At 36.2% G+C, this 23,545-nt stretch overlaps 1 protein-coding gene across 2 annotated transcripts in view; it reads right to left on the bottom strand.

The window, feature by feature from the left end:
- The window catches only part of LOC143918416 (nucleoredoxin-like), a 101,335-nt gene extending 79,158 nt beyond the window's left edge, over window positions 1-22,177 (bottom strand). Inside the window, exons 1-2 of one of the 2 annotated variants that reach the window (XM_077440337.1) lie at window positions 21,973-22,177; window positions 19,557-20,023 (exon numbers count right to left, since the gene is read on the bottom strand). In XM_077440337.1, the coding sequence (XP_077296463.1) occupies window positions 19,557-19,997 (441 nt within the window). In that variant the 5' untranslated portion in view covers window positions 19,998-20,023; window positions 21,973-22,177. The remainder of the gene's footprint in view (window positions 1-19,556; window positions 20,024-21,972) is intronic. The other variant, XM_077440336.1, reaches the window with a different exon arrangement.
- Between the last annotated feature and the right edge of the window lie 1,368 nt (window positions 22,178-23,545).

Genomic DNA, 23,545 nt, shown 5'->3' with positions numbered 1-23,545 from the left:
CCTTCAAAGAGTAACGGATTTCAATAAACATTTTTAAAATATGAATTTTACGATACGAATTAGACTTTTTCGACAAAATTTTTATGACAAAGCGGTCGAACCAAAAAAGTCGTGACCATTTTGTGGTAGGGACCAAAATTTCCCTACAGTCGTATTACCGCACTTTTATATACATATGTATATACACCAATAAGGCCTAACAGGTAAACCCAATACGCCTTCTTGGCCAATAACAAACATCGATTTACAATTTTTAGAATAATTTCAACAAAACATGGACAAATTTTTGATAAACCTACATTTTCGGATCATTTTTTTTAGATAAATCATCAAATTTTGAGATGCTGAAAAACTCGAAATTTTCGAGACATTAGACGAGACATAGACAAACTTGCAGCATTTTTTAAACAAATCAGCGAAATTAAATATGATGAAAACTCGAAAATTGCGAGAAATGGGTAGTTAAATGCTAAATGGGTAATTATAAATATATAGTGGTCATATGTTCGAGTCCCACTAGTGTCCCGCTGCTGACCAGACCTTGGTTCGTGACTCCAGGTCGATCGTTTCTTATAAGAGTCTCCATATTTTTCTGATTTTCATTGAAACGGTTCCTGTAAAATTGGCATCTCCTTTCCTATCTCTTGCTGAACTCAAGTAATTCAGCATCTTGACGTTCACCAATTTGATACTAAAATGCTGCAAAAATGTCACTGTGAACGTTTGTATGAATTCGCATTGTATAAAATGCTTATGTATGTTGATTGATTGTATCTTATCTGTATAAGAGCACTCGTCGCTTTGGAGCGATCTGTAAAGGCGAGTGTTCGTGTTTTATGAAATGAAAATAAACAAAGTAAATACATATAAATTAACATCCAGAGACATCTATGGTCAAATTTGTAAATTTTGCAGCATTTTTGAACGAATCAGCGAAATTAGATATGCTGAAAACTCGAAAATTGCGACAAATGAGTAAAGTTTGCCAAATTTTGGAACCGTTTCAATGAAAATCAGATAAATAGGCAAACTCTGATAGGAAACGATCGACCTGCCGTCACATATCCAAGGTCTGGCCAGCAGAAACCAGTGGGATTAGAACGCGTGACCACTTTGTGCAAGATATTATATGCTAACCACTAGTCTATTCTGCTGGTTATGGTTATACATGACTGACTGCCTGTAGACGAATATATTATATTCGACGATCGACCTGGAGTCACAAACCAGCAGCAACCAGTGGGACTCGAACCCGTGACCACTAGTCCACGCTTTTTAAAATAAAAAAAAAACATTTCTTTACATCGAGCCGCGAATTAAAACCGTACATAACAGATAAATTTGACGAAGACATATTATTTCCGTTATAAAACAATACAAATACAAAAAAATAAATCCATCCATTCGAAACGCGCCGTTCGGGATACGACCGAGAATTAATGCACGGTTCCATTGTGTGTCATTATGACAAATTGTCCTCGTGATTTATTAGCAAATACATACATATACACATATAATATGCACAATTGAAATATTTTTCGGCCAGATTTAATTCAATTCTAGTGTAGTATTTGAACTCCGGTAAGAGTATGTACATATACATATATATAAATTATACGCGCAACCAAAGTCACCCGAGCACAATGGAGCGGACTTTAGAGGGGAACGTAAATTTACATAATAATTCCAAGTCGAGAGATATCTAGCAAAACTACGCACATGTGTGCAAACAAACACACATTAAGACCACTAGTTGGAGACTGCGGTGCGAGATTAATCACTCTCGAACACTTCTCGAACCGATAATGGATAATCGCCCCAGAGACCTAGATATTTATTTAAGCCCGCTGAAACGACTAGGCGGATTAGGACGTATCGGGATAGCGAACGAACTGGTGGCAGAAATGGGATCGCTTCACTGCTAAGTTGAGCGCAAAGATATGGCGCTTAGTTGATTAATTTTTTTATGTAGTATATTCTCGATTAACCGGGTCAATTATGGGGAAGAGGAATGAGAAACACGAAGAGTCCGAACTATTATATAAAATTAAATAAGTTTCCGTTTCAAAACAAAACTTTCCTCGGCAAATGAATGGGTATTACTGGCATTACTTTGAACCAAATTCTTCCATATATGTACGTATGCCAACATATCTTTTTTTTACAAGGTTTTACTTAATTTCAATTCGCCAATCGGTCTGACGAACTTCCCACATTACTTTGATCGCTTTTAAACTTACTATTTTAGTGATGTGCGCGAGATCGCTTTTTGCGGAATAATCACCTAACCGTACGTATGCACACACTAAGAAACAAGTTAGGTTTGTGAGATCATTCTTAGGGAGAAGGAAGCCACAAGCATCATAAAAAAGGGATGTAACGTTTCGTAACGTTCACCCGCATAAATTCACTTGCTATGCTAAGTCACCCGCATAAATTCACAATATGCTATCGAGCGTAAAGAAGTTTTTATTAGTTTCACTTCATCAATTGGTCTGACAAACTTCCTACACTATTTTGATTGCTTTGAAACTTTGCCATTTTGCGAGATTTGGCCGCCGATGGAGATTTCAATTGCTTCCGCTTATTCCATGGTGAAATATAATCGTAATTAACACGTTTAAGAATCCAAAAAATTTGGAGATGATGACAGCTCAGCCACTGCCAATAAATAGCCAGTACCCTTGTTTGGTGACTTTCCGCCTCCCACTCGTTTTGTCAAATTTTAATTGTTTAAACGCCTATAACTTTATCATTTTTACACTATATCTTATTTTCAATCCAGATACAACTGGGACCTCTGAGTCATTACAGTACATTGTTAATACATTGTCTATGGGCATGTTTACACCTGTTAGATGTATATGAATATTTCCATAGACAATGTACCAAGGAATTTGTCGCCGTCTGCATACATACATATTTAAAAAGCTCACAATATTCCCCGTAAGAGAACTGCGTTGACGAATGCACGGATAATCATCACCCGGAAAATCGAGAATATACATATATAAATTCTAGAACAAAGCCGACCACTCTAATCCGAAACAAAGGCCCATCCCATCAATCACGGCAATAAAGGTATCCCGCATGTTAAACGAAAATCCGCGATAATACCACACATCCCGTTTTGACCGGCCAAACACAATACACAACGATCGGGATTAAACCAATTTGAACCGACTCGAAAATTTCATTGAAATTTATCCATCATTATAAATGTACGTATTGTGTATAGTACGTTTGCGTGTTTTCGAATGATTGTGTGGGTGTGGGTGTGCGAGGGTATAGATGGTATCAAACTTCATGCCTCGGGGGCAGGATTATACATTATGGACACTCGTAAAGTGAGGAGCGTTTCGACCGCCCCTCGCAACCCCTCGTCAAGTCAATGGGAGTTGGAAAAGCAGGAGGGGGTGGGATCGATGCTACCTCCATCCCTTTCTCTTGCAGTCGTTCCGTAAAAGCCACCTCTCGTTACGACGGGATGGGGAGGTGGGGGGTGCAGGGTTGGGACAGGGGTTGAAACTAGGAAAATTGGACGTAAACAAAGCGAATCAGCGCTAATTCCATTGAAGAGCGATAAGTTGAGTCTGGCGAGATAGAGAAACCAATACCGAAATAGTACTGAATTGCAGTCGATTTTTCCTCTTTAAGTGCTTGCAACTTTTGAAACTTTTGAAACAGCACTCGTTTCAAATTTATGATGTTTAACGATAGCATCTATCGAAGGGGAACGACCGTCTGATTTCAATAGAGGCAAATTATTTTGCGAAATGAGCATACAAAATAAACACAAGTCAAAATATATAAAATCACGAGACATTTCGGTGCCACAGAATATACTTATGCACATAAATGTACTGCCGACAATTAAACAAACTAAAAGCCAACTTCTCCTGGGTGTACTAAAACAAAACTAAGTAGAGACACTGTAAAACTTGAACATAAACAAAAAATACATAATTAATTTAATAAAGACACTAGTGTAAAAAATTAAAACGATTGGCTATGCTCTTACAAGGGAGTGGGGGTAGGCATTCGAAAATTGAATAAATAACCATTACCTTGAGTATACATACACCCACTACTTTAATAATCAGTGTTCGCCAAGTGAGCTGTTTTTGGGTGTGAACCTTTTTTTTCGACTAATAAAGGACGAATACTAGTCTATAAATTGATGTTGTTCTCGCACTTTTGAAAAAAAGTAACTGCAATGAATACTTACGGTATTTTAGTACCTACTTTGCCCGTTCATTGAGACTTAATACTTGTTTCTCTAAGTAAGACATTATTTAGCTGCCATCAGGGATGCTCATTTTATTTAAAAATAATACTCTCAGAGGAGCCGAATGGTTAAAAACAGGAAATAATGTCTATTGCGGTCGGACAAACCGATATCGTTAAATGTAAGTGCAAGCCTAAATACAAAAGTAAGTATAAAACTCCCCGGCTGAGAAAAAGGAAACGACAGATCTTATCCAAAATACATATTTACATTGTTATCGATTTATTTTATTACAATACTTAGTACTTGTTTATTTATTATATTTCATATTGACAACCCCTATCAAATGCATCTATAGAAAAAAATAGGCCAATAGAACCACGCCTAAATATAGCTCGAGTGGCGACCATTGACTTACAATCTCGAAAAGAGTAGTTTTCTAAAAATGACCCGTTATGTATTTGAAAGCGTCATAAGTAAAGAGTGGACCAACTTTGCGCCGTTCATTGTTCATTGTTCGTCGTTCTTTGTTCATTTTTAAGATGAACCTTTTTTTATGCTCTCTAGCTTTGTAGTTTGCCCTGTTTCCTGGAAAATAGACCCAAAACGCCCCATTTCCTGGAAAAAGCACGCTTCCGGTCTTACCTCTAGTCATAACTATAATTTTTTTTTTTGTGTTATATTTTTTGACCATTGTGGCGCTTTAGGAATTCCTGTTATGCCACAATGGTCTGTTTAGAATAAATAAATAAATAAATAACTAAAGCCCGGACCCAGAAGGTGCCGCGTATTGTTCAAATGTTGTAAATGCATTGTTAAAGGTTTGCCGAACCTTTTTTCAAAGGATTTACAACAATGGAACAATGAGCGGCACCTTGGCTATCCTACCTCTAGTCATAACCAGTGAGCGGCCCTAGGATGCGCCAGCTCAAAATAAATGGGTTTCTTTTGTCAATTTCTATTGTTAACCTTTTTTTTTTGCTCTCTAGAGAGCAAAAAAAAGGTTAACAATAAAAATTAACAATAGGATCCCGTTTCAGCGCATTTTCGCGCCTATCTCTGGTCATAGGTTCACTTTAGTGTTCAGTTCGAAAAATATCTCGCAAAATATTAAATATAATGTTTAGCGTTTAACAATATTTAAAAGTATTGGTGGCCTGTAATACGTTTATTCTGAGATTATGTTATATATTCTATATTCGAGATTATGGACATATCGAATTAAAAGAAAAGAAATAACAATTTGTGAAACAAGTCAAACAGAAATAGTGTTTTTGGAACTGAAAATTGGACTTCCGCCACATTCAAATATAACGACTCACATGATGGTAAATCTTTAACTGAATTATAGACAATTGAGGCAGAAACATATAGAGTTGGACGTGAAGGTACTGGCGGATACCAAGGGCCAAACCACACCAGGCTACTTGCCGGGTATGCAGTTATATGGACCATGTCACACCCAGTGCCGGCCTTACACCCGATGGCGCCCTCGGGCAATTTTTTCTAAAAACCCTTAGAAAGAACTTCCACCTTTGGCATTCTAATCTAAAATTTTGAATGGCTTTTGGCGCTCTAATTTTAAATTTTAAAGCCTTTTTGGCGCATCGTTCGGCGCCTTAACTTAATTTGGCGCCCTCGAGCGCCGCCCGACCTAGCCCCCCCCCCTAAAACCGACACTGGTCACCCCAGACAACTCACCGGTTGCCCAAGTCTAGCCAAGCCCAGTTACCAAGTCGACTCGACCAGTGAGATCGGTTGCCAGCTTTCGGTCTGTTCACAGTGATTGTATTTCTTAACCCGTGAATGCTGATCAACAAGTCCATGAGCCTGAAATACGCCGACAGGCGTTAATTTTTTAGTTAAAAATTGGATCAATATAGTTGTAATGGCCAAGCCTACAGGTAAATTTTTGACACTTCGAGCGTGGTCAGTCGGATTGTTGTCAAATATTTGTTGATTTTCGCTTTTAGGCCGAGTCCCACTGTCCCGCGAGGAGCTCAACTATTTTAAAACCGATTTGCGATATTTTACGAACTCTTATTTCCCCTCACAATGAATGATCTTACTCGAAATTATAAAAGTAGCAAGCACTCAAAACGCACTACCTTATTCAGACCCACCCGCCAATCCACTACATACAAAAAGCTTCATTTATTATTTATATTTACGTAGAAGACAAATTACGCATACTCGAGAAACCCACGTACAGACGAGAATAACCCAGACTAGACTTATCCATTGTTGTGCGAGCAAGAAGACGAACGCCGAGGACTTAAGGCACAACGCGCAATATTAAAGTAAGCCGTTTGTGGTACCGTGACCGTAGGATAGTCATTAAGGTAAAAGTGCTGGCAAACTATTGTCTGGCACAAGAAAACATATGTACACGTACCTTTTGCTCTCATCCCTTCGTGAGCTTATCCTCCGCGTCTACATATTTTTGAAGAAAGGACGAACGACGAAACTGCCCAAAAGTAATGCATTCATTCTCCTCCCCATATTCAACGGTTATGTTATTTATTTAATTATACATATACCATATAGCCAGCAGCATAGCTCGGACGTTAAGCTTCTGCTTACCGTCAAGAAGGTGCCGGGTTCTATCCCTGAATGAAAAATGAATTTTTCAGAGTATGCTGTTGGTCAGACCTGGATTTGTGACTCCAGGTTGATCGTTTCCTATCAGAGTTTGCCAATTTTCTCTGATTTCATTGTTGAAACGGTTCCCGGAAAAAAAATTGGCTAAAAATCCTTCCTACCTACTATGTCACCACTATTTGAAATTTGATTGATGTACAATAAAAATTTATGTACAATTCATAGATGTCTCGTTAATTTGCGAGTTTTTTCAGTGTCTCGCAATTCAACGACTTATAATAAAAATGCTGCATTTGTATTTGTAATTGGCCAGGAAGGCGCATTGGGATTTACCTGTAAGGCCTTCCTGGTATATATGTAAAATAAAATAAAATAAAATAAAATATACGGCCGCAAGGACCATTCAACCATAATACAATAGAACATTAATAAAAAACAATATAAATACAGGAATAGAAAAATAGTTTTTTAAACAATGAAGATACCCGAAGTGAATAAATAAATGAAATGAAAACAATAAAATAAATTGCATTTAGCCTTTGTACATACATATTAGAGAAATGATAATGTAACAAATTTTTTAAATTTTGTTAACTAATATTAAATTGATCAAATTGGCTAAAGTCACTTCCTAGTTTATGAAGTCTCGGTAATGTTGAATTTTTGTTAAAATCTGTAAAAGTGTTTTATTATTATTATTTATTTAAAAGTATTTTATTTCATTTAATAGAAGATGAACACTCGCCTTTACAGATCGCTACAAAGCTACGAGTGCTCCTGAACAGATGCAATACAACCAATCAATACAATAATAAGGGATAATATCTTTGGCACGGCTATAAAATAAAACACACGACAAATGTGTCAAAACGACATTTAGTGTCCAATTAACATCTCTAAAATAGCTTGCACGACAGAATCACAAAAATAAAAATTGACGTTTCAGTGAAATCATAATCAGTTACATATTCAATGATTAATCGAAATATCTTAGCAGCCAACACTTATTTATTTAACGGTAAGGTTAAGTTAGGGTTGGCCCTATTCATTTAAGATTAGATCGGTATTTATTTTTGTCAAATTTTATTTTTGTTACTGGCAACCCATTTGACGTTTGATTTGCCGGGCGAAAACCGAATCGGTCGTGCGAGCTATGTATTTTAGAGAGGGGCATTTTTTTTATTTGCCGGGCCGATAAATGGTACCCCAATAATAATTGGTTTCGTAGCATTTCTGGTTACTTATTAGCCGATTGTTTAGTATTGTTTGCAGGGGCCATTGATGCAGTAATTTGTCTGTCGTAGATAGTTAACATGTTTTATTTTATTTCATAGAACATGAACACTCGCATTTACAGATCGCTCCGAAGCGACGAGTGCACTTATACAGATACAATACAATCAATCAATAGACACAAGCATTGTAAACAATGCGAATTGATACAAACATCCACAGTGACATACATACATATATGGAGAATTTTTTTCATTTCAGCATTTCATAATCAAATTGGTGAACCTCACGACGCTGAATAACTTGAGATTTTCGAGAGAGATTGGAAAGGAAATGCCAATGTACAGGAACCGGTTCAATGAAAACCAGAAAAATTGGCAAACTCTGATAAGGGACAATCGACTTAGAGTCACAAACCAAGGCCTGGCCGGCAGCGGGACTCCAGTGGGACTCGAACCCGTGACCACTCAGTTCGAAAGCATAATATGTTAACTAGTCCACGTCGCTGTATCAATGTATCAGTTTATATGAATGTGTATTCCGCAGAATAACTATGGCCAAACTTACTGTCAAAAAATTTACCTCAATAAAGCCATCGTTTCATTACTTGTATGGGATGTGGTGCTATATTGTATAAACCAAAACAAATTTACGTATATTTCTTTCAATTTAGTTTTAGATAGTATTAGTTTAGATAGTATTGAAGTCAATTGGGATGATCACCGAAGTTATACCTACATATTTTATAATCTTCGTTCATAAAATATGTGACTAAGTTAAGAAAAACTTTCGTCGGATCTCCCGTTGTCATACAAAATTTCCATAAACGAAAAAGCTTACACCGAAGGTGAAGAGGGTTTCACGTATACTCCACAGCACGTGCACTACCTCATTTGATTAAATATTTAAATCAACATTACGCAACACTGTCACTTTATTATTTATTGCGAAAATAGCTATTGGAAGGGTGTAGTCGGAGTCAGAGAGAAATACTGAAAGGGAGAGAGGAAGACGTAATATATTATTTTATTATCGAATTCGACGACTCGAAACCGATGAAAAGTTTCACTCCAGTCGCCGCAAAAAAAAAAAAATAAAATAAAAAATGAAAATAAAAAAGCTTCACAACACGAAATGGAATGCGCGTGTTTCCGTTTTCAATTGAATACGTTCCCATGTATATGGGCGATTCCACGAATTTTCCATAATAGAAAATGTGTGCGTATATACAAACATACACACATGAATATGTAGTAGGGATCACGTGTATTTTGTAAATATTTTTCCTTGGACTTTTCCGCAAGCCGTATAAGTGGCACGACTGCCATTAGTTCACCGCTTCTATGTTTCTCCAGTTTTTCTTTTCTTTTTTGATGAAAAAGTTTCTCAAAATGTATAGAATTTTCACGAAATCCTAACATGCATACTTATATAATATATACACATTTATATACGTACATACATGACTGAACGTATCGGAAAAAATCCGGATTAATTATAGGCTCTCATTATGTCTCATTATTATTTTTTATTCACTAATCTAGTATATAATTTCGATTGAGACTTTATATGTATGTTAGTTTGTTTGGTTCGTAAAATCCGTGACGTTCAATTTAATAAAAAAAACAATTGAATATTCAAGTATATTTAAATGAAATAAAACTATTCAAATGAATTTAATAAAATGCTTACTATTAGATTAGCCATGTTTAAGCGGTTTATATTACAAATACCGAGCGAAGCCGGGTAAAACCACTAGTCTAATATATAATTTCGAAAGAGACTTTGTATGTATGTACATATGTTTATTTGTTTTGTTCGTAAAATCCGTGACGTTCAATTTAATAAATAAAAAATGACTATTCAACTAAATTTTAATAAAATAAAACTATTCAAATGAATTTAATAAAATGTTTACTATTAGATTGGCCGTGTTTAAGCGGTATATATTGGCACCTCAAAATTGAGGCACCGAAATGCAAGGCGATGCGGGGTTTATCCTCAATATACCCAATATTTAATCGCCATAGTTCTTTATCAACTCAAAATAAAATAAAATTATATCGCGCGCTCATATTACCATTATTAACCTATGCTTCACCTGTATGGAATAACGCCTCGAATACTAACCTTTCCAAACATCAAATAATACAAAATAATTTATAATACACCCATATATAATAACTTGAAAAAATTGCATGCCATAAATAATATTCCGTTTGTTACAGACATTACTAACAAACTAACCATTAGATTCTATGACAGAATCACTAATAACCATACTAACACACTTGTGAAGAGTCTCGGTGATTACAACAAAATTTCTATACCCTTCAGGTATAAACACAGATTACCTAAACACAATCCGCTTTAGGTCATCGACTTTAGAGTCTTTAATTAATATTATGTATTTGATGTATTATGAGCATTTATAAGAATTGTAAATATGTTTTTGAGCTCTTTTTCCTATTACGCTGTACATATTAACGTTATTATAATATAATACTATGATTACTAACAAAATTTATTTAAAATTGTAAAATAGAAAATGATCAGTAGATCAGTAGCTATTAAAATAGATATAAGATGTATTGTGAACATAATTTAGTAATAATAAAAAGCATTTAAAAATCAAAATCAAGCGGTATATATGTATGTATGTATTACAAATACCTAGCGAAGCCGGGTAAAAACACTAGTAAGTTATATTTTCAATATTCGTACGTATGTATATTGAATTTCACTGACTAAAATATATTGACCGAAGGTAATATAGAATTATGAAAGCAATGACGGACTAAAAATTCCCAACTATTACGTTTAATCAAAAGTGAAACATCTATATATGGAAGCTATAAAATATTCACTACCGAATTACCCCTAGTAATACTAGATATACACATACATATATACGAATGTATGTATATACATATATATATAACAGATTCCCATTATACAATAAATTAGCGACATGCATTTTAATACCGCAGTTAAAAATTAATTTATAACGAAACTTTTCCAAACGATACCTGGGCAACAAAAAGCCGACACGCAACTCAATAAAACTTCATTAACTATGACTGACTGACTGGGTCGGAATGAGTACATATTCATTCGCCGAATCTATCGACGATACGAAACGGGATCACAGGTGGAAAAATAAAAAAGGTTTATATTTTCATCGTCCAAGTATAGAGAAAGCGACTAGACGGACAGACAGACAGACAGACGCCTCAATGGAAGCTGTGTTTACCCCGGTGGACTGTTTGCCAGGCTAATGGAACCGTCATACGGGGCGGAATATGTATTTTTTCCTTGCATGCAAGAGTGCATGAATAAGTGAAGATCCGTCGACTGGAATCGGCACTGGAAAATAAGTAAAAACGTCACAAACGAAAATGAAAATCGACACGAAACAAATTAAAACTAGAGTCTTTTTATCTATGTATATTTATATATATATATATATATACATAAAATATATTATAAAATTGAATGTCTCTTTGTATGTCTGTCTGTCTCGTATAGGCTCCTAAGACACTCAACCGATTACGATGGAACTTTCAGGATTTGTTGTATGCATGGCCGGAAAGCTTACTGTGAAAAAAAAAACCTCTTAATAATAATATTCGTAATTACGATTTTACCGACGCGAAAGTTTGAAGCGCCATTGTGTAGGTAAGAAAATGTGTTCGTTGGTAACCACGTTACCACCCACGGCTTTGAAGAGACGTTAGTTGAGCTCCAACCATCACTTGAAAAGGCAACGGGAATTGTATGCGTTATTGTGGCATTGCAACGCATGCCGGCTTCAGCTAGTCCTAAATATAATATTCAATTTTATTGTACATAGATATATACCAGGAAGGCATAATCAGGTAGACTCGAATGCGCCTTCCTAGACAATTAATTAAAAACACGACATTAACAAATTATCAATTAATGAATCAATACATAGAAACAACGACGCATTTAGACTTGAACATAGATTTTTACATATTGTACATAAATTAAATTCAGATGCTTGTGACATAGCGGGTAGGATGGTTTTTGCCAATTTGATGGAGGAACCGTTTCAACGGTGAAATCAGATAAATTGGCAAACTCTGATAGGAAACGATCGACTTGGAGTCACAAATATCCAAGTCTGGCCAGCAGCATTAAAGATTGGCACGGCATCGAGCCCGGTAACCTCTCGGTGCTAAACATAAACGCAACCATCGAGTCATACTGCTGGCTCGTACTATACATGTACTATAGTTGTAATATACATATGTACTATTTAGTCGAACTGATCCAACATCCAACTTCTATATATACTAATTTCTACCAATGTTTCCTCTTGGCAGAGAATTTACCGCCATCTATTGAAATTTTATTTAATTAATTTTTCTATTGTTTACATGTAGGTTACCATTTTTTTCATATTAAATAATTAAATTAAATATATTTAAAAGGTATTTGAAAAAAATTCGACCGCATCCCGGATCCAACACAAAACCGACACATTTCTTTGATTTTAATAACTTAATATGCCAACACCCATGCGATGATATTTCATCGGATACAACACTACATAGTACATTAAAATATAATCAATTGTTAGCATTACCCGAAAGTTTCGGATCTACCTGATGAGTACGTTTCGTATTGGAATTCCATGTTTGCTTTAGCTAACGCCCAGTTATGAGAAGCGGATGCCAGGTTTCGATTAGATAAACGTTTACACCCACACGTGTCCGGGTAATATATCCAAATTTAGGAACGGTGTGTGTGCTAGCAAGCGTAACAGGTGCTTTTTTATTACTTCTTCGTAGATTATAATCGGCGCATAAGTACAATGTATGTATTGTACTAGACCCAAAAGTCTTTGCGAGTCCGAAATGAGTATAATACTATTTTACAAAGCCAAATTGTAACGCTACTTGGGCATTGTAATTACTCGGTCGGTCGAACGAGTAAGCTCTCATCGACAGGAAGGTCTGGCAATCAAATCCCAGTGTTCCTAGCTTCTAGTGTTATGGTTTCAAATTGCAGCAAAAAATTTTCATCATCGAATCATCTCCTGTCAAAGTTTTTTTTGTTTATTTTAACTCTGATCCCATACATAAATTGACACAAATCTATTCAAATCTATCAACATGTCAAATATTAGAAGTTGACACCTACTGATATGAAATGTTTTTAAAGCAAGTTTTATACAAAGTAAATAGGTAACCCCAATGCGCTTTTCTGGCCAGAAACATTGTACATTTGATTGCAAGTCTTATACAAAGTAAATACAATTTTAAAAGATTCAGCGAAATTCTGTAAACACATATCTGAAAATTCGATATTAGCGAGAAAATGGGTAAGGTTGCTAATTTGTTGAGAGCATTTCAATGAAAATAAATCGGCAAACTCTGATAGGAAACGATCGACCTAGAGTCACAAATCCAAAGTCTAGCCAGCAGAACCCAGGGTTTGAACCCCTGACCACTCTAAATCAGTCATTTCTTGTCAGTTTTATCTTAAATAAAATCGCACCATTCATTTCACGTTTTAAAGCCAGCTGTATAGCTCGGTGGTTGCATTAATGCTGACCACCGAGAGGTTCCCGGGTTCAAGCCCTCGATTGAAATAAAAATATTCGGAAGTATTTCTGTAATACTGCTGGCAAGACTTGGATATTTGTGACTCCAAGTTGATCTTTTCAGAGTTTGTCAATTTATCTGATTTCATTGTTGAAACGGTTTCTACTTACTATTTGAAATTTATAATCAATACATTTATATATGTACGAGTTTAATACCATAGTTGTCGCTCAGGGGCAACCGTAATGGCATCATGGGACAATATAATTTAAAAACAGCTACTGCGACAGCTACGACTATTTTTTTTTTTTGTTCGAATCTATCCCTTCAAATGAAAAGTTTTTGATTCAATGAAAATAACCATTAAAAGCATGGGCCCACATGGTATTCTTTTGGGGCGTCCCAGTTGAGAAAAAAGCGCCACATGAGATTTTTTTAATTTAGGGATCGTGGCCTATTTTTTGGTGATGATCGAGAGGCAAACACGAAGACGAACATACAGACATACTACGTCACACGACGAAAGCCCATTATCATGCTGAAGCAACGTGAAGAAAACATCTCCCTTCACATGTCACAAAGCGTAAGGAGAAACAAATGTCTTTTTACTTCGGATGTACATTTGTCGAGCGCTCGAATTTGCGTGTCAATCCGAGAGCTTGAATCGATTGTCAATCCGTTCCAAAATCCGAGATAAACTGACATAGATGACGTCAAACTTCGCCGACTCGCGAGACAGACTATGCACACCAAGGCTCGAAGGGGCTTAATTAAATGTCACAGTGCCGAAATGAGATCACACCTCACTGTCGCTAAACTCCTCGGTTGTACGGCACTTACGGCCCGAAATTGCAGTTCAACTGAAAGGATGATGGCAGTAATTCAAGTGCTAGGGGAGACAGGTATGTAGTAATAGTACCCGGTAGATACATGCTAGTAGTGAAAGTAGAGATCCCTGTTTCGCCCTACAAACGCGCCGGGAGAAGATAGCCGGAAGGGTGCCTTATGATTATTATCTCCACGTTGGAGATAGCTTCACTTTGTCAACGTCCCTCCTCTTGGAGAAGAAAAAAAGGTGACCCCTGAGCGTACGACTTAATTGGATATCACTTTTAATGGAATATTCTAGCTGTAAGTGCATGGCTTCGTCCAGGTTGTTAGTATCGTTTTTTTTTTGTACCACAGATGGTTTCGCCAAATTGTATGCTCGCTACTGCTAAACGATGTATCTGCCGGTATACAATTTACACGCATTTGTTTCCAATACATTCACGTTATTAATAGATAAGAATTCGTCAACTAAACTATATACATAGGTACGTACAATGAATTTCAAATAATGAGAACCTGCCAAGTTGAGGGTAAGGGCGCACACACACTGAATCGTACGGCACGGCTTGTCTAGGTAGATTCCAGCTGCGATGGACGTATTTTCATGTCATTATTAATTCGTACGATCTTATTATTTCGACAAGTTTCTCCCACATTTCTTCAAATATGGTTAGTAATAATATAACCGTTATCGATCACTAACAGATCTCTGTAAATACAAAAATAAAATATCACCGAAAACACTTCAGGGGGTGAGTTTTGGTCTGGATTGACATGAGACGTACTAGCGTTTTATATTTCTCAATAACTCTAAAGGCGAAATCACACAGCGGTGAATGTGGCACGTGGTTCTTTTAGATAGTTTTAAACATGCGCCGATCATGGCACGCATGGATGGCACACGTTGGAACACGTCCTTTCAAAACGATACTTTCGACCTAAGTCGTTGAAATTGTATGGTAGTATTTATCCTTGCTTGACAGTGATCTATACCAAAACGACCCTTTGGACCATTTTCGGTAAAGTTGTATGCTTTCTTGACAGTGATAACTAGAGGTAGGATAGTCACAGTGCTATCCATTGTTCCATTGTTGTAAATCCTTTGTAAAAAAGGTTCGGCAAACCTTTAACAATGCATTTACAACCTTTGAACAATACTCGATTTTCCAACATTCAGCCGCCGAGCAAAGCTATGCAATTCTGCTACAGCATACATAACACAAAATCTCTTGTATACACCATATAAATAAAAACATATAACGTATCCATCGATCGAATCGAAATTGAATAATCCCGCAAGTCTTCCTTATCTAAACAAGAAGAAAGCATTCGACGAACGAAAAAAATAAATAAACAAGAAACCGGCCAAACGAAAGCGAGTCAGAGCAAAACCCGATTTGATAGAGCCATATGTACGTATGTAGATTCTGCGACTTATTAGCATAACATTGATGAGTCTAATTCAACAGCACACCCACGAGAATCCAGATTCGAATGTTGATCCAACCAATTCGAACGTGGATAATCAAATCATACGCGAGTTTGGCATATGAAGTTTCGCACATGCAACCACAAGTATACATATTCACAAGTATCTGTGGCGCAGGATATTATTTTGTACATGTAAAAGTTTATTTTAACATCGTTCATACGAAGCGCGGAACATGTGGGGATAAAAGCATTTTATATCACTGAAAATAGCAAAAAAAATACCCGGGTAACGAACGTAAAATGGCGACATCTGCAAACCAAACTCTTTGTTGTCTCGATAAAAATCCTGCGCTGCTGTCCCTCTGGTATTTAATACCCATACCTACCGTGCGCAATATCGATATCAGAATGGTTCAATTATGCAAATATCCAATATCCATCGAGATATTAAAAAAATCATCATTTAATGGTTCTCGTTATTGTTTAGGACTTGCAATACCGGTAAATTATTCGAAAATATCAATTCACTTTATTTGTCAAGGTTTTTTAGGTTCCTTCGAAAGTTAAAGATTATTTGTGAATTCCTAGTAAACATACCCTAATCCAGTCTTAAGAATCAGCTGATCACATACCAATACAATAGAAATAAAGATCTTTTTACGGACAGGGCATGTTGTGCCGACAAAACCGCGCGGGACAAAATCGCTTGGAGGAAACCACGCAGCGACAAGATCGCGCAAACCAAAATAGCGCGGCGACAAAATCGCGCAACGCATATATAAGCAAGAAAAATAATACAAAAACAAGTAATATCAATATTAAAAACAGGTCTAATGTATAAGAAAAATTCGATAGAACACAGTAATGATAAAATAAGTATTTTGAAAGTAGACTTTTGAATTTGTGTGAGTCCTTCGATATTAGTTTAATTTATGTCATATAATAACATATATTTAATGTGTCGATTCTTGCTATTCATGTTTCAATGGTGTGAATAAATTCAAAAATACACTTTCACATTTAATCAACTATTCTTATTTTATCATTACTGTGTTCTATCAGATGTTTCTTATACATTAGACCTGTTTTTAATATTGAAATTACTTGTTTTTTATATTTATTTTCTTATTTATATTTGTTTATATGTGCGTTGCGCGATTTTGTCGCCAGGCTATTTTGGTTTGCGCGGTTTCATCCAAGTGATTTTTACCGCGCGGTTTTGTGACGGCGCCGTACTGCATACCTATTATATTTAGGCTTGGTTAGAAATTAATCAATGTAAAAATTGAGCTAGGCGTATGTACGTAGAAATGTACACTGTATGTAAACAAACTTCCGATAAATTTCAACTTTTGTATGCCCATTTTTAGAATATATATAAATTCTTTGAGATCTACTACAAATAGTCGCGATAAATTGTCCAACTAATTGCGAAAATAAAGCATTATATTTTTAAGTTGCCATTGGTTGAAGAGACTAACTTTTATATTCAAGTGTTCAAGTATTGGTTGACCCTAGTCAAAGGCACACAGTTACATACGAATACGATACGAATTCTTAAAAAGTAAATATGTACATATGTTTCCATTCGCATTTTTAGTACCCAAATACACGAATAGAAATAGTTTGCGATCTTGGATATTGGAAAATAGATGGAAAACCGAACGAGATATGATTCGATAGGAAACTTTCTGCGGAATTGCATTGCTATAGTTTCGTGATCGAAGCATGCTACAAATAAAAGTCTATTCATATTACACAGCAACTCGCGTAAACGATAGTTTATATTCAAACTATACAGGAACGCACGTTTCGAATCGTTTATATATACATTAATCGGCGCAAAATTGCTTACATCTTCGAGTCAATGTTGTCACAATATGAAATTTCCGAGAATATTCATGCGAATGCATGCGCACTTTCGTTAGCACGCGTGCATTCGCTACTATGAACTCAAGTCGTGCGTAAATATTTCCACAGTGGCCAAAGAAACCCGGTTTTGCTTGATATGTTAAGGACAGTGACATGTACTGCTGTATAGTTTAAATAGGTTTTGTCGGCTACTGCTGTTACTTGCTCTTACGTCTACGCCACGTTAGATATGAATGTGTCCATATAAAATGTACCAAATAATATTTTCGGTTACGAGCAGTTGCCGGTATGTGTTGTGCTACTATGTACCTTAAAACCTAATGTATGATATTTTTATTTGCGAATACAAATATGAAACTAAAAAAAAATTACGCATTTGATAAATATCGGCAATCTCCTCAATTTAACTTAAGCTTGAGAAAAAAACACTACGTCCCATATCTGCATACATTGGGTATTGGTGATTCACAATGGTCGCAAACATGAGCCATTCAATATTCATATATGTACATTATTAACCTTTGAATGTATATGGGCCTGCAAATCACCGATAGGCGTTGTATATTGAGCATGTACAAAGTAAACAAGAATACTACCGGATAAGCCTTTAAACGTAACATTGAATGTATAACCATAGCAGAATTACCCGATGGAAATCCCTAAATGCCGAGTATTTTAGATTGTGAGCATTACATTTTAACAACAATGAAGAAGATGGAACTAATTTTGAAAAAATAAATTCAATAATAGACTTATTTTGTTTATTTTATATTGTTGTAGGATATATAGTCTAACCACACCTTTACAAAAATCCTAATCGGTAGCGATCTGGGGTTTGTTTGGATTAGCTACAATTTTTACATACCTCCTTTACGTTTCACAAGGCTTTCGTGTCAGTGGTCATTTTTATCTCTTATCCGATCGTTTTCATACTTTGCCATATTGCTCATTTTGGTCATCAATACACGTTAATGTATCGTCTGCCATTACGTTGGAGATAAAATATCGTATACAACGCGTTTTAAACACGCGGAAAGTAAATCTTCTAGACGTTTAATAAGCGTTCGTCCCGTATCTTCCAACCTGTTCGCCTTGATATGGCGATATAAGATTTTAATTGTTTAAACGCCTATAATTCACTCTATATTTTATGAAATTTGCTCTATTGGTTCTCGTTATCTCTAATATATAAATATTTATAGTTTTAACTCTCGTATGTATATATAGATTTCAAATTTGGCGTGTAGCTTCTTGTAAGGTAATACACGATATATATTGATTTTTGGCCAAATATGTCAAATCTGACATTTCACTGTATATCTCCTCAGTCGGTTTTATCTGCGAGATAAGTATTCAATAAGAAGTTATGTTGTATCTAATTGTTAATATGATTTACAATAAGCTTACATACATTTAGTTTTTTACAATAAGCTTATTACACCTGTTTCCTATTGGAAATTCTAAATAATTCTAGTTATAAATATTGGCGAAATTTTCAGCCTGGCGGGCTTTCAACAGAAAAGACGTCAGCACTCAAAGTGTAAAGTAAATAAATAAAGTCGCTCAACTTTTAGCCTCCGACCAGTGTCGTGGCGTGGAAGTCTCACTGTTCTAATCGCACACCGCTGCGTACGTGTGCGAAAGCAGGATACAAAGGGACTCGGTATGACGTCACCTAGTCCCTTTGTATCCTGCTAGCGCACACGTAAGTAGGGCTGTTCGATAAAAATGTGGAGATTTCCACAGCACGTCACTGCCCCCAACATGAAAATTTAAAATCCGCTTACCTTAGTCTCAACATCAGAGAAGGGTACTGCGAACCAAGGCAAGTCGAGGATGTTCCGCCTGAAGGTGGCCTCGTAGTCGACGATGACATCGGTGTGCGTCCACAGCACCACTTGGATCACCTCGAACTTGACCTTACTGCCGCCTTTGGACACCTCCTCGTTGAACTTCTTGTAGAACTCGGCCAGCGACTTGGTGAAATCGTCGCACTCCACGTTTATGTTCGCGAATGAGAAGTACACTCCGTAAATCTCCTCGTCTTCGTGCTGCTGTTCCAGCTGACCGGTTCCGTTGGTGACGACCGTGTTGACGAGAGCATCGTCCGTGGGCACCAGCTCGAATTCGGTATCCTCGACGATGGACGAACACTTGACCAGGTTGCTCCCGAACAGTTTCGTCCTCCAGTCCTCCGAGCTGCATATGCTCGACGACATCTTCATCATTTTGATTCGGTGATTATTTTAAGACACTGTAAAATACAGATGATTTTAGAAAATGGTTCATGATTAGTTGATTACCCTCCTATACAATGTCTATCTACACATTATATCAATTTAATGCACTTTCGTAAGGATCAAACTCAACTGTACGCATATGTGCATAAGTAAGAACCGATCGTTAGCTTGGGCCGAGTGCACAGTGCAACGATGCGACACGACAGGAAGCGACAGGACGCAAAAATAATATCTACTCCACGTCATAAATGATGAGTTTGAGATAGAAATGGTGACTGTTGACAGTTTCTTGCCTTCTGTTGCCTTGTCGTGTCGCACCTCACGGTGCACAAAAAATATATTTTAAAGTAACGAAGAAATATCAAGAATTAGCTTTGAGCAAGTGTTAATTATTAAAAATCTGTCTCAAGAAATCTCCCAAATTCTAGGTAGTTTTTTTTATCCACATACATTTTTTTATAACTTTAAAAAGCAGGTAAATTTAGGCGAATTTGGATAAATTTAGGTAAGTTTAGGTAAATTTAGGTAAACTCTGGTAAGTTTAGGTAAATCAGGTAAATTTCAATCTAGGTATTTTTTTTATATGTAGCGATCTCGCACACGTCACTAAAATCTCGATCGCGGAACATCTGGCACCCAAAAATTCCATCAATCGAAAGCTACACACGCGAAATATCCGTTTACCGCTATGTACATACATATACATATATGCGGTGCGCTCCATTCTACTAACTTACAATATCTCGAGACTCGTTTTCTCAACTTTGCATCTGTGTTTGTATGTACATATATTGTATACAAAAATGTACGAGACATATAATTTCTAGATTTTTAAGCTATTAGCACACCTTTGAAATATTTAAAAATCAATTATTTCTATATTTTTATTAATACTTTATGTTTATCTCGTAAAATATGTATATACTATATACAAACTGGACGACGAAGTACACCAAAAAAGTTGGGAAACGAGGTAGACTCCGTATGTATATGTATGTATGTGCAAAAATTGAATAATTTTACGATCACTCTTTCAAACACAAAATCAGCTTATAATAATCATGTGTCAAATAACAGCAAGTTCAAGAAATCGAGTCCAAGCCGTTATATGTAATTCCACTGATTGTAATTCAGCGAGTTTCTTCGGGAGTGTGGGTCGATTGCATTCCAGCAACGTTCCATTTGAATTCCAACTTGAAAATTTTCCTCTCTTAATACAAAATCCATTTAGAAAATCAGATTTTCACGAAAAACTTATAAGAAGAAAAATGACCATTCCAAGAATTGTACAATTAGTACCAAACTAATTTTGATAAGGCAAGATAAGATTTATTGTTAAATATGTATATGTAATGAATTCGACCCGAAACAGTGGGCCGTACCCATTTTGACAAACGCTGGAATTCGATTTTAATTATATTCCAGGGACAACATTCGGAACACAATTGACCGGATTTCGCTCTATGTATACGAAAGACGGGCGAATTGTCATGGAAATTTTGAAAACATCCCTTTTGTCATCGAAAGAAAGTTATGCCGCCACGAAATGCAAAAAAAAAAGCAAAAGAAAACTCAGCTATAAGTCCATACATATACAGTGATAATAATTAGACAGCACATGCATACAGACAATGTATGAAAGTGCATACAGACAGGCGAACAATGACGCTATTCTCGCGAACGTGACCGGTCAAATAGCCAAAGGCGTGAATGAACTTTTTTTCTATAGTTTTAAAATGTCAAAAGACATCCGGTTCGGCAAAATCGTCACATCCGGTTTGCATTTTAAACCCCAGTACATACATATATTACAGCGTGGAAAGAAAATGGCGGAAAAACAATCGAACGAAAAAATAAAAACAAAAGAATCGATCAAAAATTTTAATTTAAATTAAAAAAAAAAATACACTCATTGGGTGCTCGTTTACGAGGCGGTGCGATATAAACACGATTTTGACATAACCTCACTTTCGAATCAAAACAATGTGTGTGCAGGATTCCGAGTGTCGCTCGACGATCACCCAAATCCCGGAAGGTGGTTTCCTTTGAGAAACGAGTCTTCGTCGGCGACTTCCGGTCCACAAGTGGGAAAATAAAAAAAACACCGGTCGTGAAACCGAACCGGCGAGACGCACGCGTCCGTCGCCCGCGAGCGCCAAACTCAGACTGAGTCATACTCGGATTCTGATTCCGACTCGGACTAGTGCAGACTGACTTGCCACCCCTTTCTTTCACCGTTCGTACCCCCTCGATTCCCGTTCTCCCCTTCTTTTTAGTTATTTCTGCGATATGTTGACCGGAACTTGTGTAAATAACTCTGTTTTATGTCAAACGATTTAAGTGCAGGTTTATATACTGAGCATACGTATGTACAAGCAAACGTTTAGAATTGTATATTGTGCATTTGCGATTGCGATTATGATTGTGTGGAAGATGATGATTCACAATTCGTGATGCACGTGCATTACGAACGAAAGTGATAGGGGAGGTGTTTTGTATTAAAACAGCAACAAAATTAACTGTTGGCGAGGATGAAAATATTGAAGTGTACATATAATTAAAAAAAGCAGAATTATTCAAAACTATTGTTGTACCCGATGAAATATAATCGCATGGTGTTGGCATATTAAGTTATTAAATAAATAAAAAATGTGTCGTCGGTCATGTGTTCCATCCCCACAAGGTCGAATTTTTTTCAAATACCTTTTAAATATATTTAACTAGTTATTTTACCCGGCTTCGCTCAGTATTTGTAATAAAAACAACGTAAACATGGCGAATCTAGTATTAAATATTCATTTGTTTTTTTATTAAATTTATTTGAATCGAAAAAAAAATCGACTCGTCGTCATATAAATTTTGACTTGTTTACGAAATTCCCAACCAAAGATATATATACATACTTACATACAAAGTATCTTTCGAAATTATATATTAGATTGTTCAATATGAAACAAATGATAAAAACTACCTACCTACCTACATATATTTTACAATGTTTTCTGCTTTTGCTTTTTTCCATTATTTACAGTTTACTTGTTTTTATATCATGTTTTTATATATTTATCAAATGTAGGCCATTGTGGCGCATTAAGGTCTGTTCATACCTCGTCAGCACGTACCGACTTCAGCAGGTATCCGACCGCACGAAAAGTATTCTTTGGTACATTTTGTATGGGTATATACCAACCGTCACGTTTACGCCACGGCAGGCTTACAGCAGTACCCGACATTTCCTGTTCATACCTTACAGCAACATCCGTCAACGTATCGTATCCGTTTTTTGGCCATCGTGGAAATATACACGCGAATTACGTGCCATGAGTCTGCCGCTTTGCTGTTTTGGACCAATTATCGATAGTGACAGCTGACAGCTGTTCAATCTGTCGACATGGTTTTGGCGCTGACAATGACTTTTTGACAATGCTTCCTTAAATTTTGTAGATTTTTTGGTGATTTGTGTTTTTATTTTATCCAGTATTGTTTCAAATTGGTATCGGTTCATACGGAAATATTTAAAAAAAAATTGTCCATCA

The sequence above is a fragment of the Arctopsyche grandis genome, chromosome 10 (assembly GCF_051622035.1).
Source record: "Arctopsyche grandis isolate Sample6627 chromosome 10, ASM5162203v2, whole genome shotgun sequence".
NCBI lineage: Eukaryota > Metazoa > Arthropoda > Insecta > Trichoptera > Hydropsychidae > Arctopsyche > Arctopsyche grandis.
This window is presented reverse-complemented; position numbering and strand designations above follow the sequence as displayed.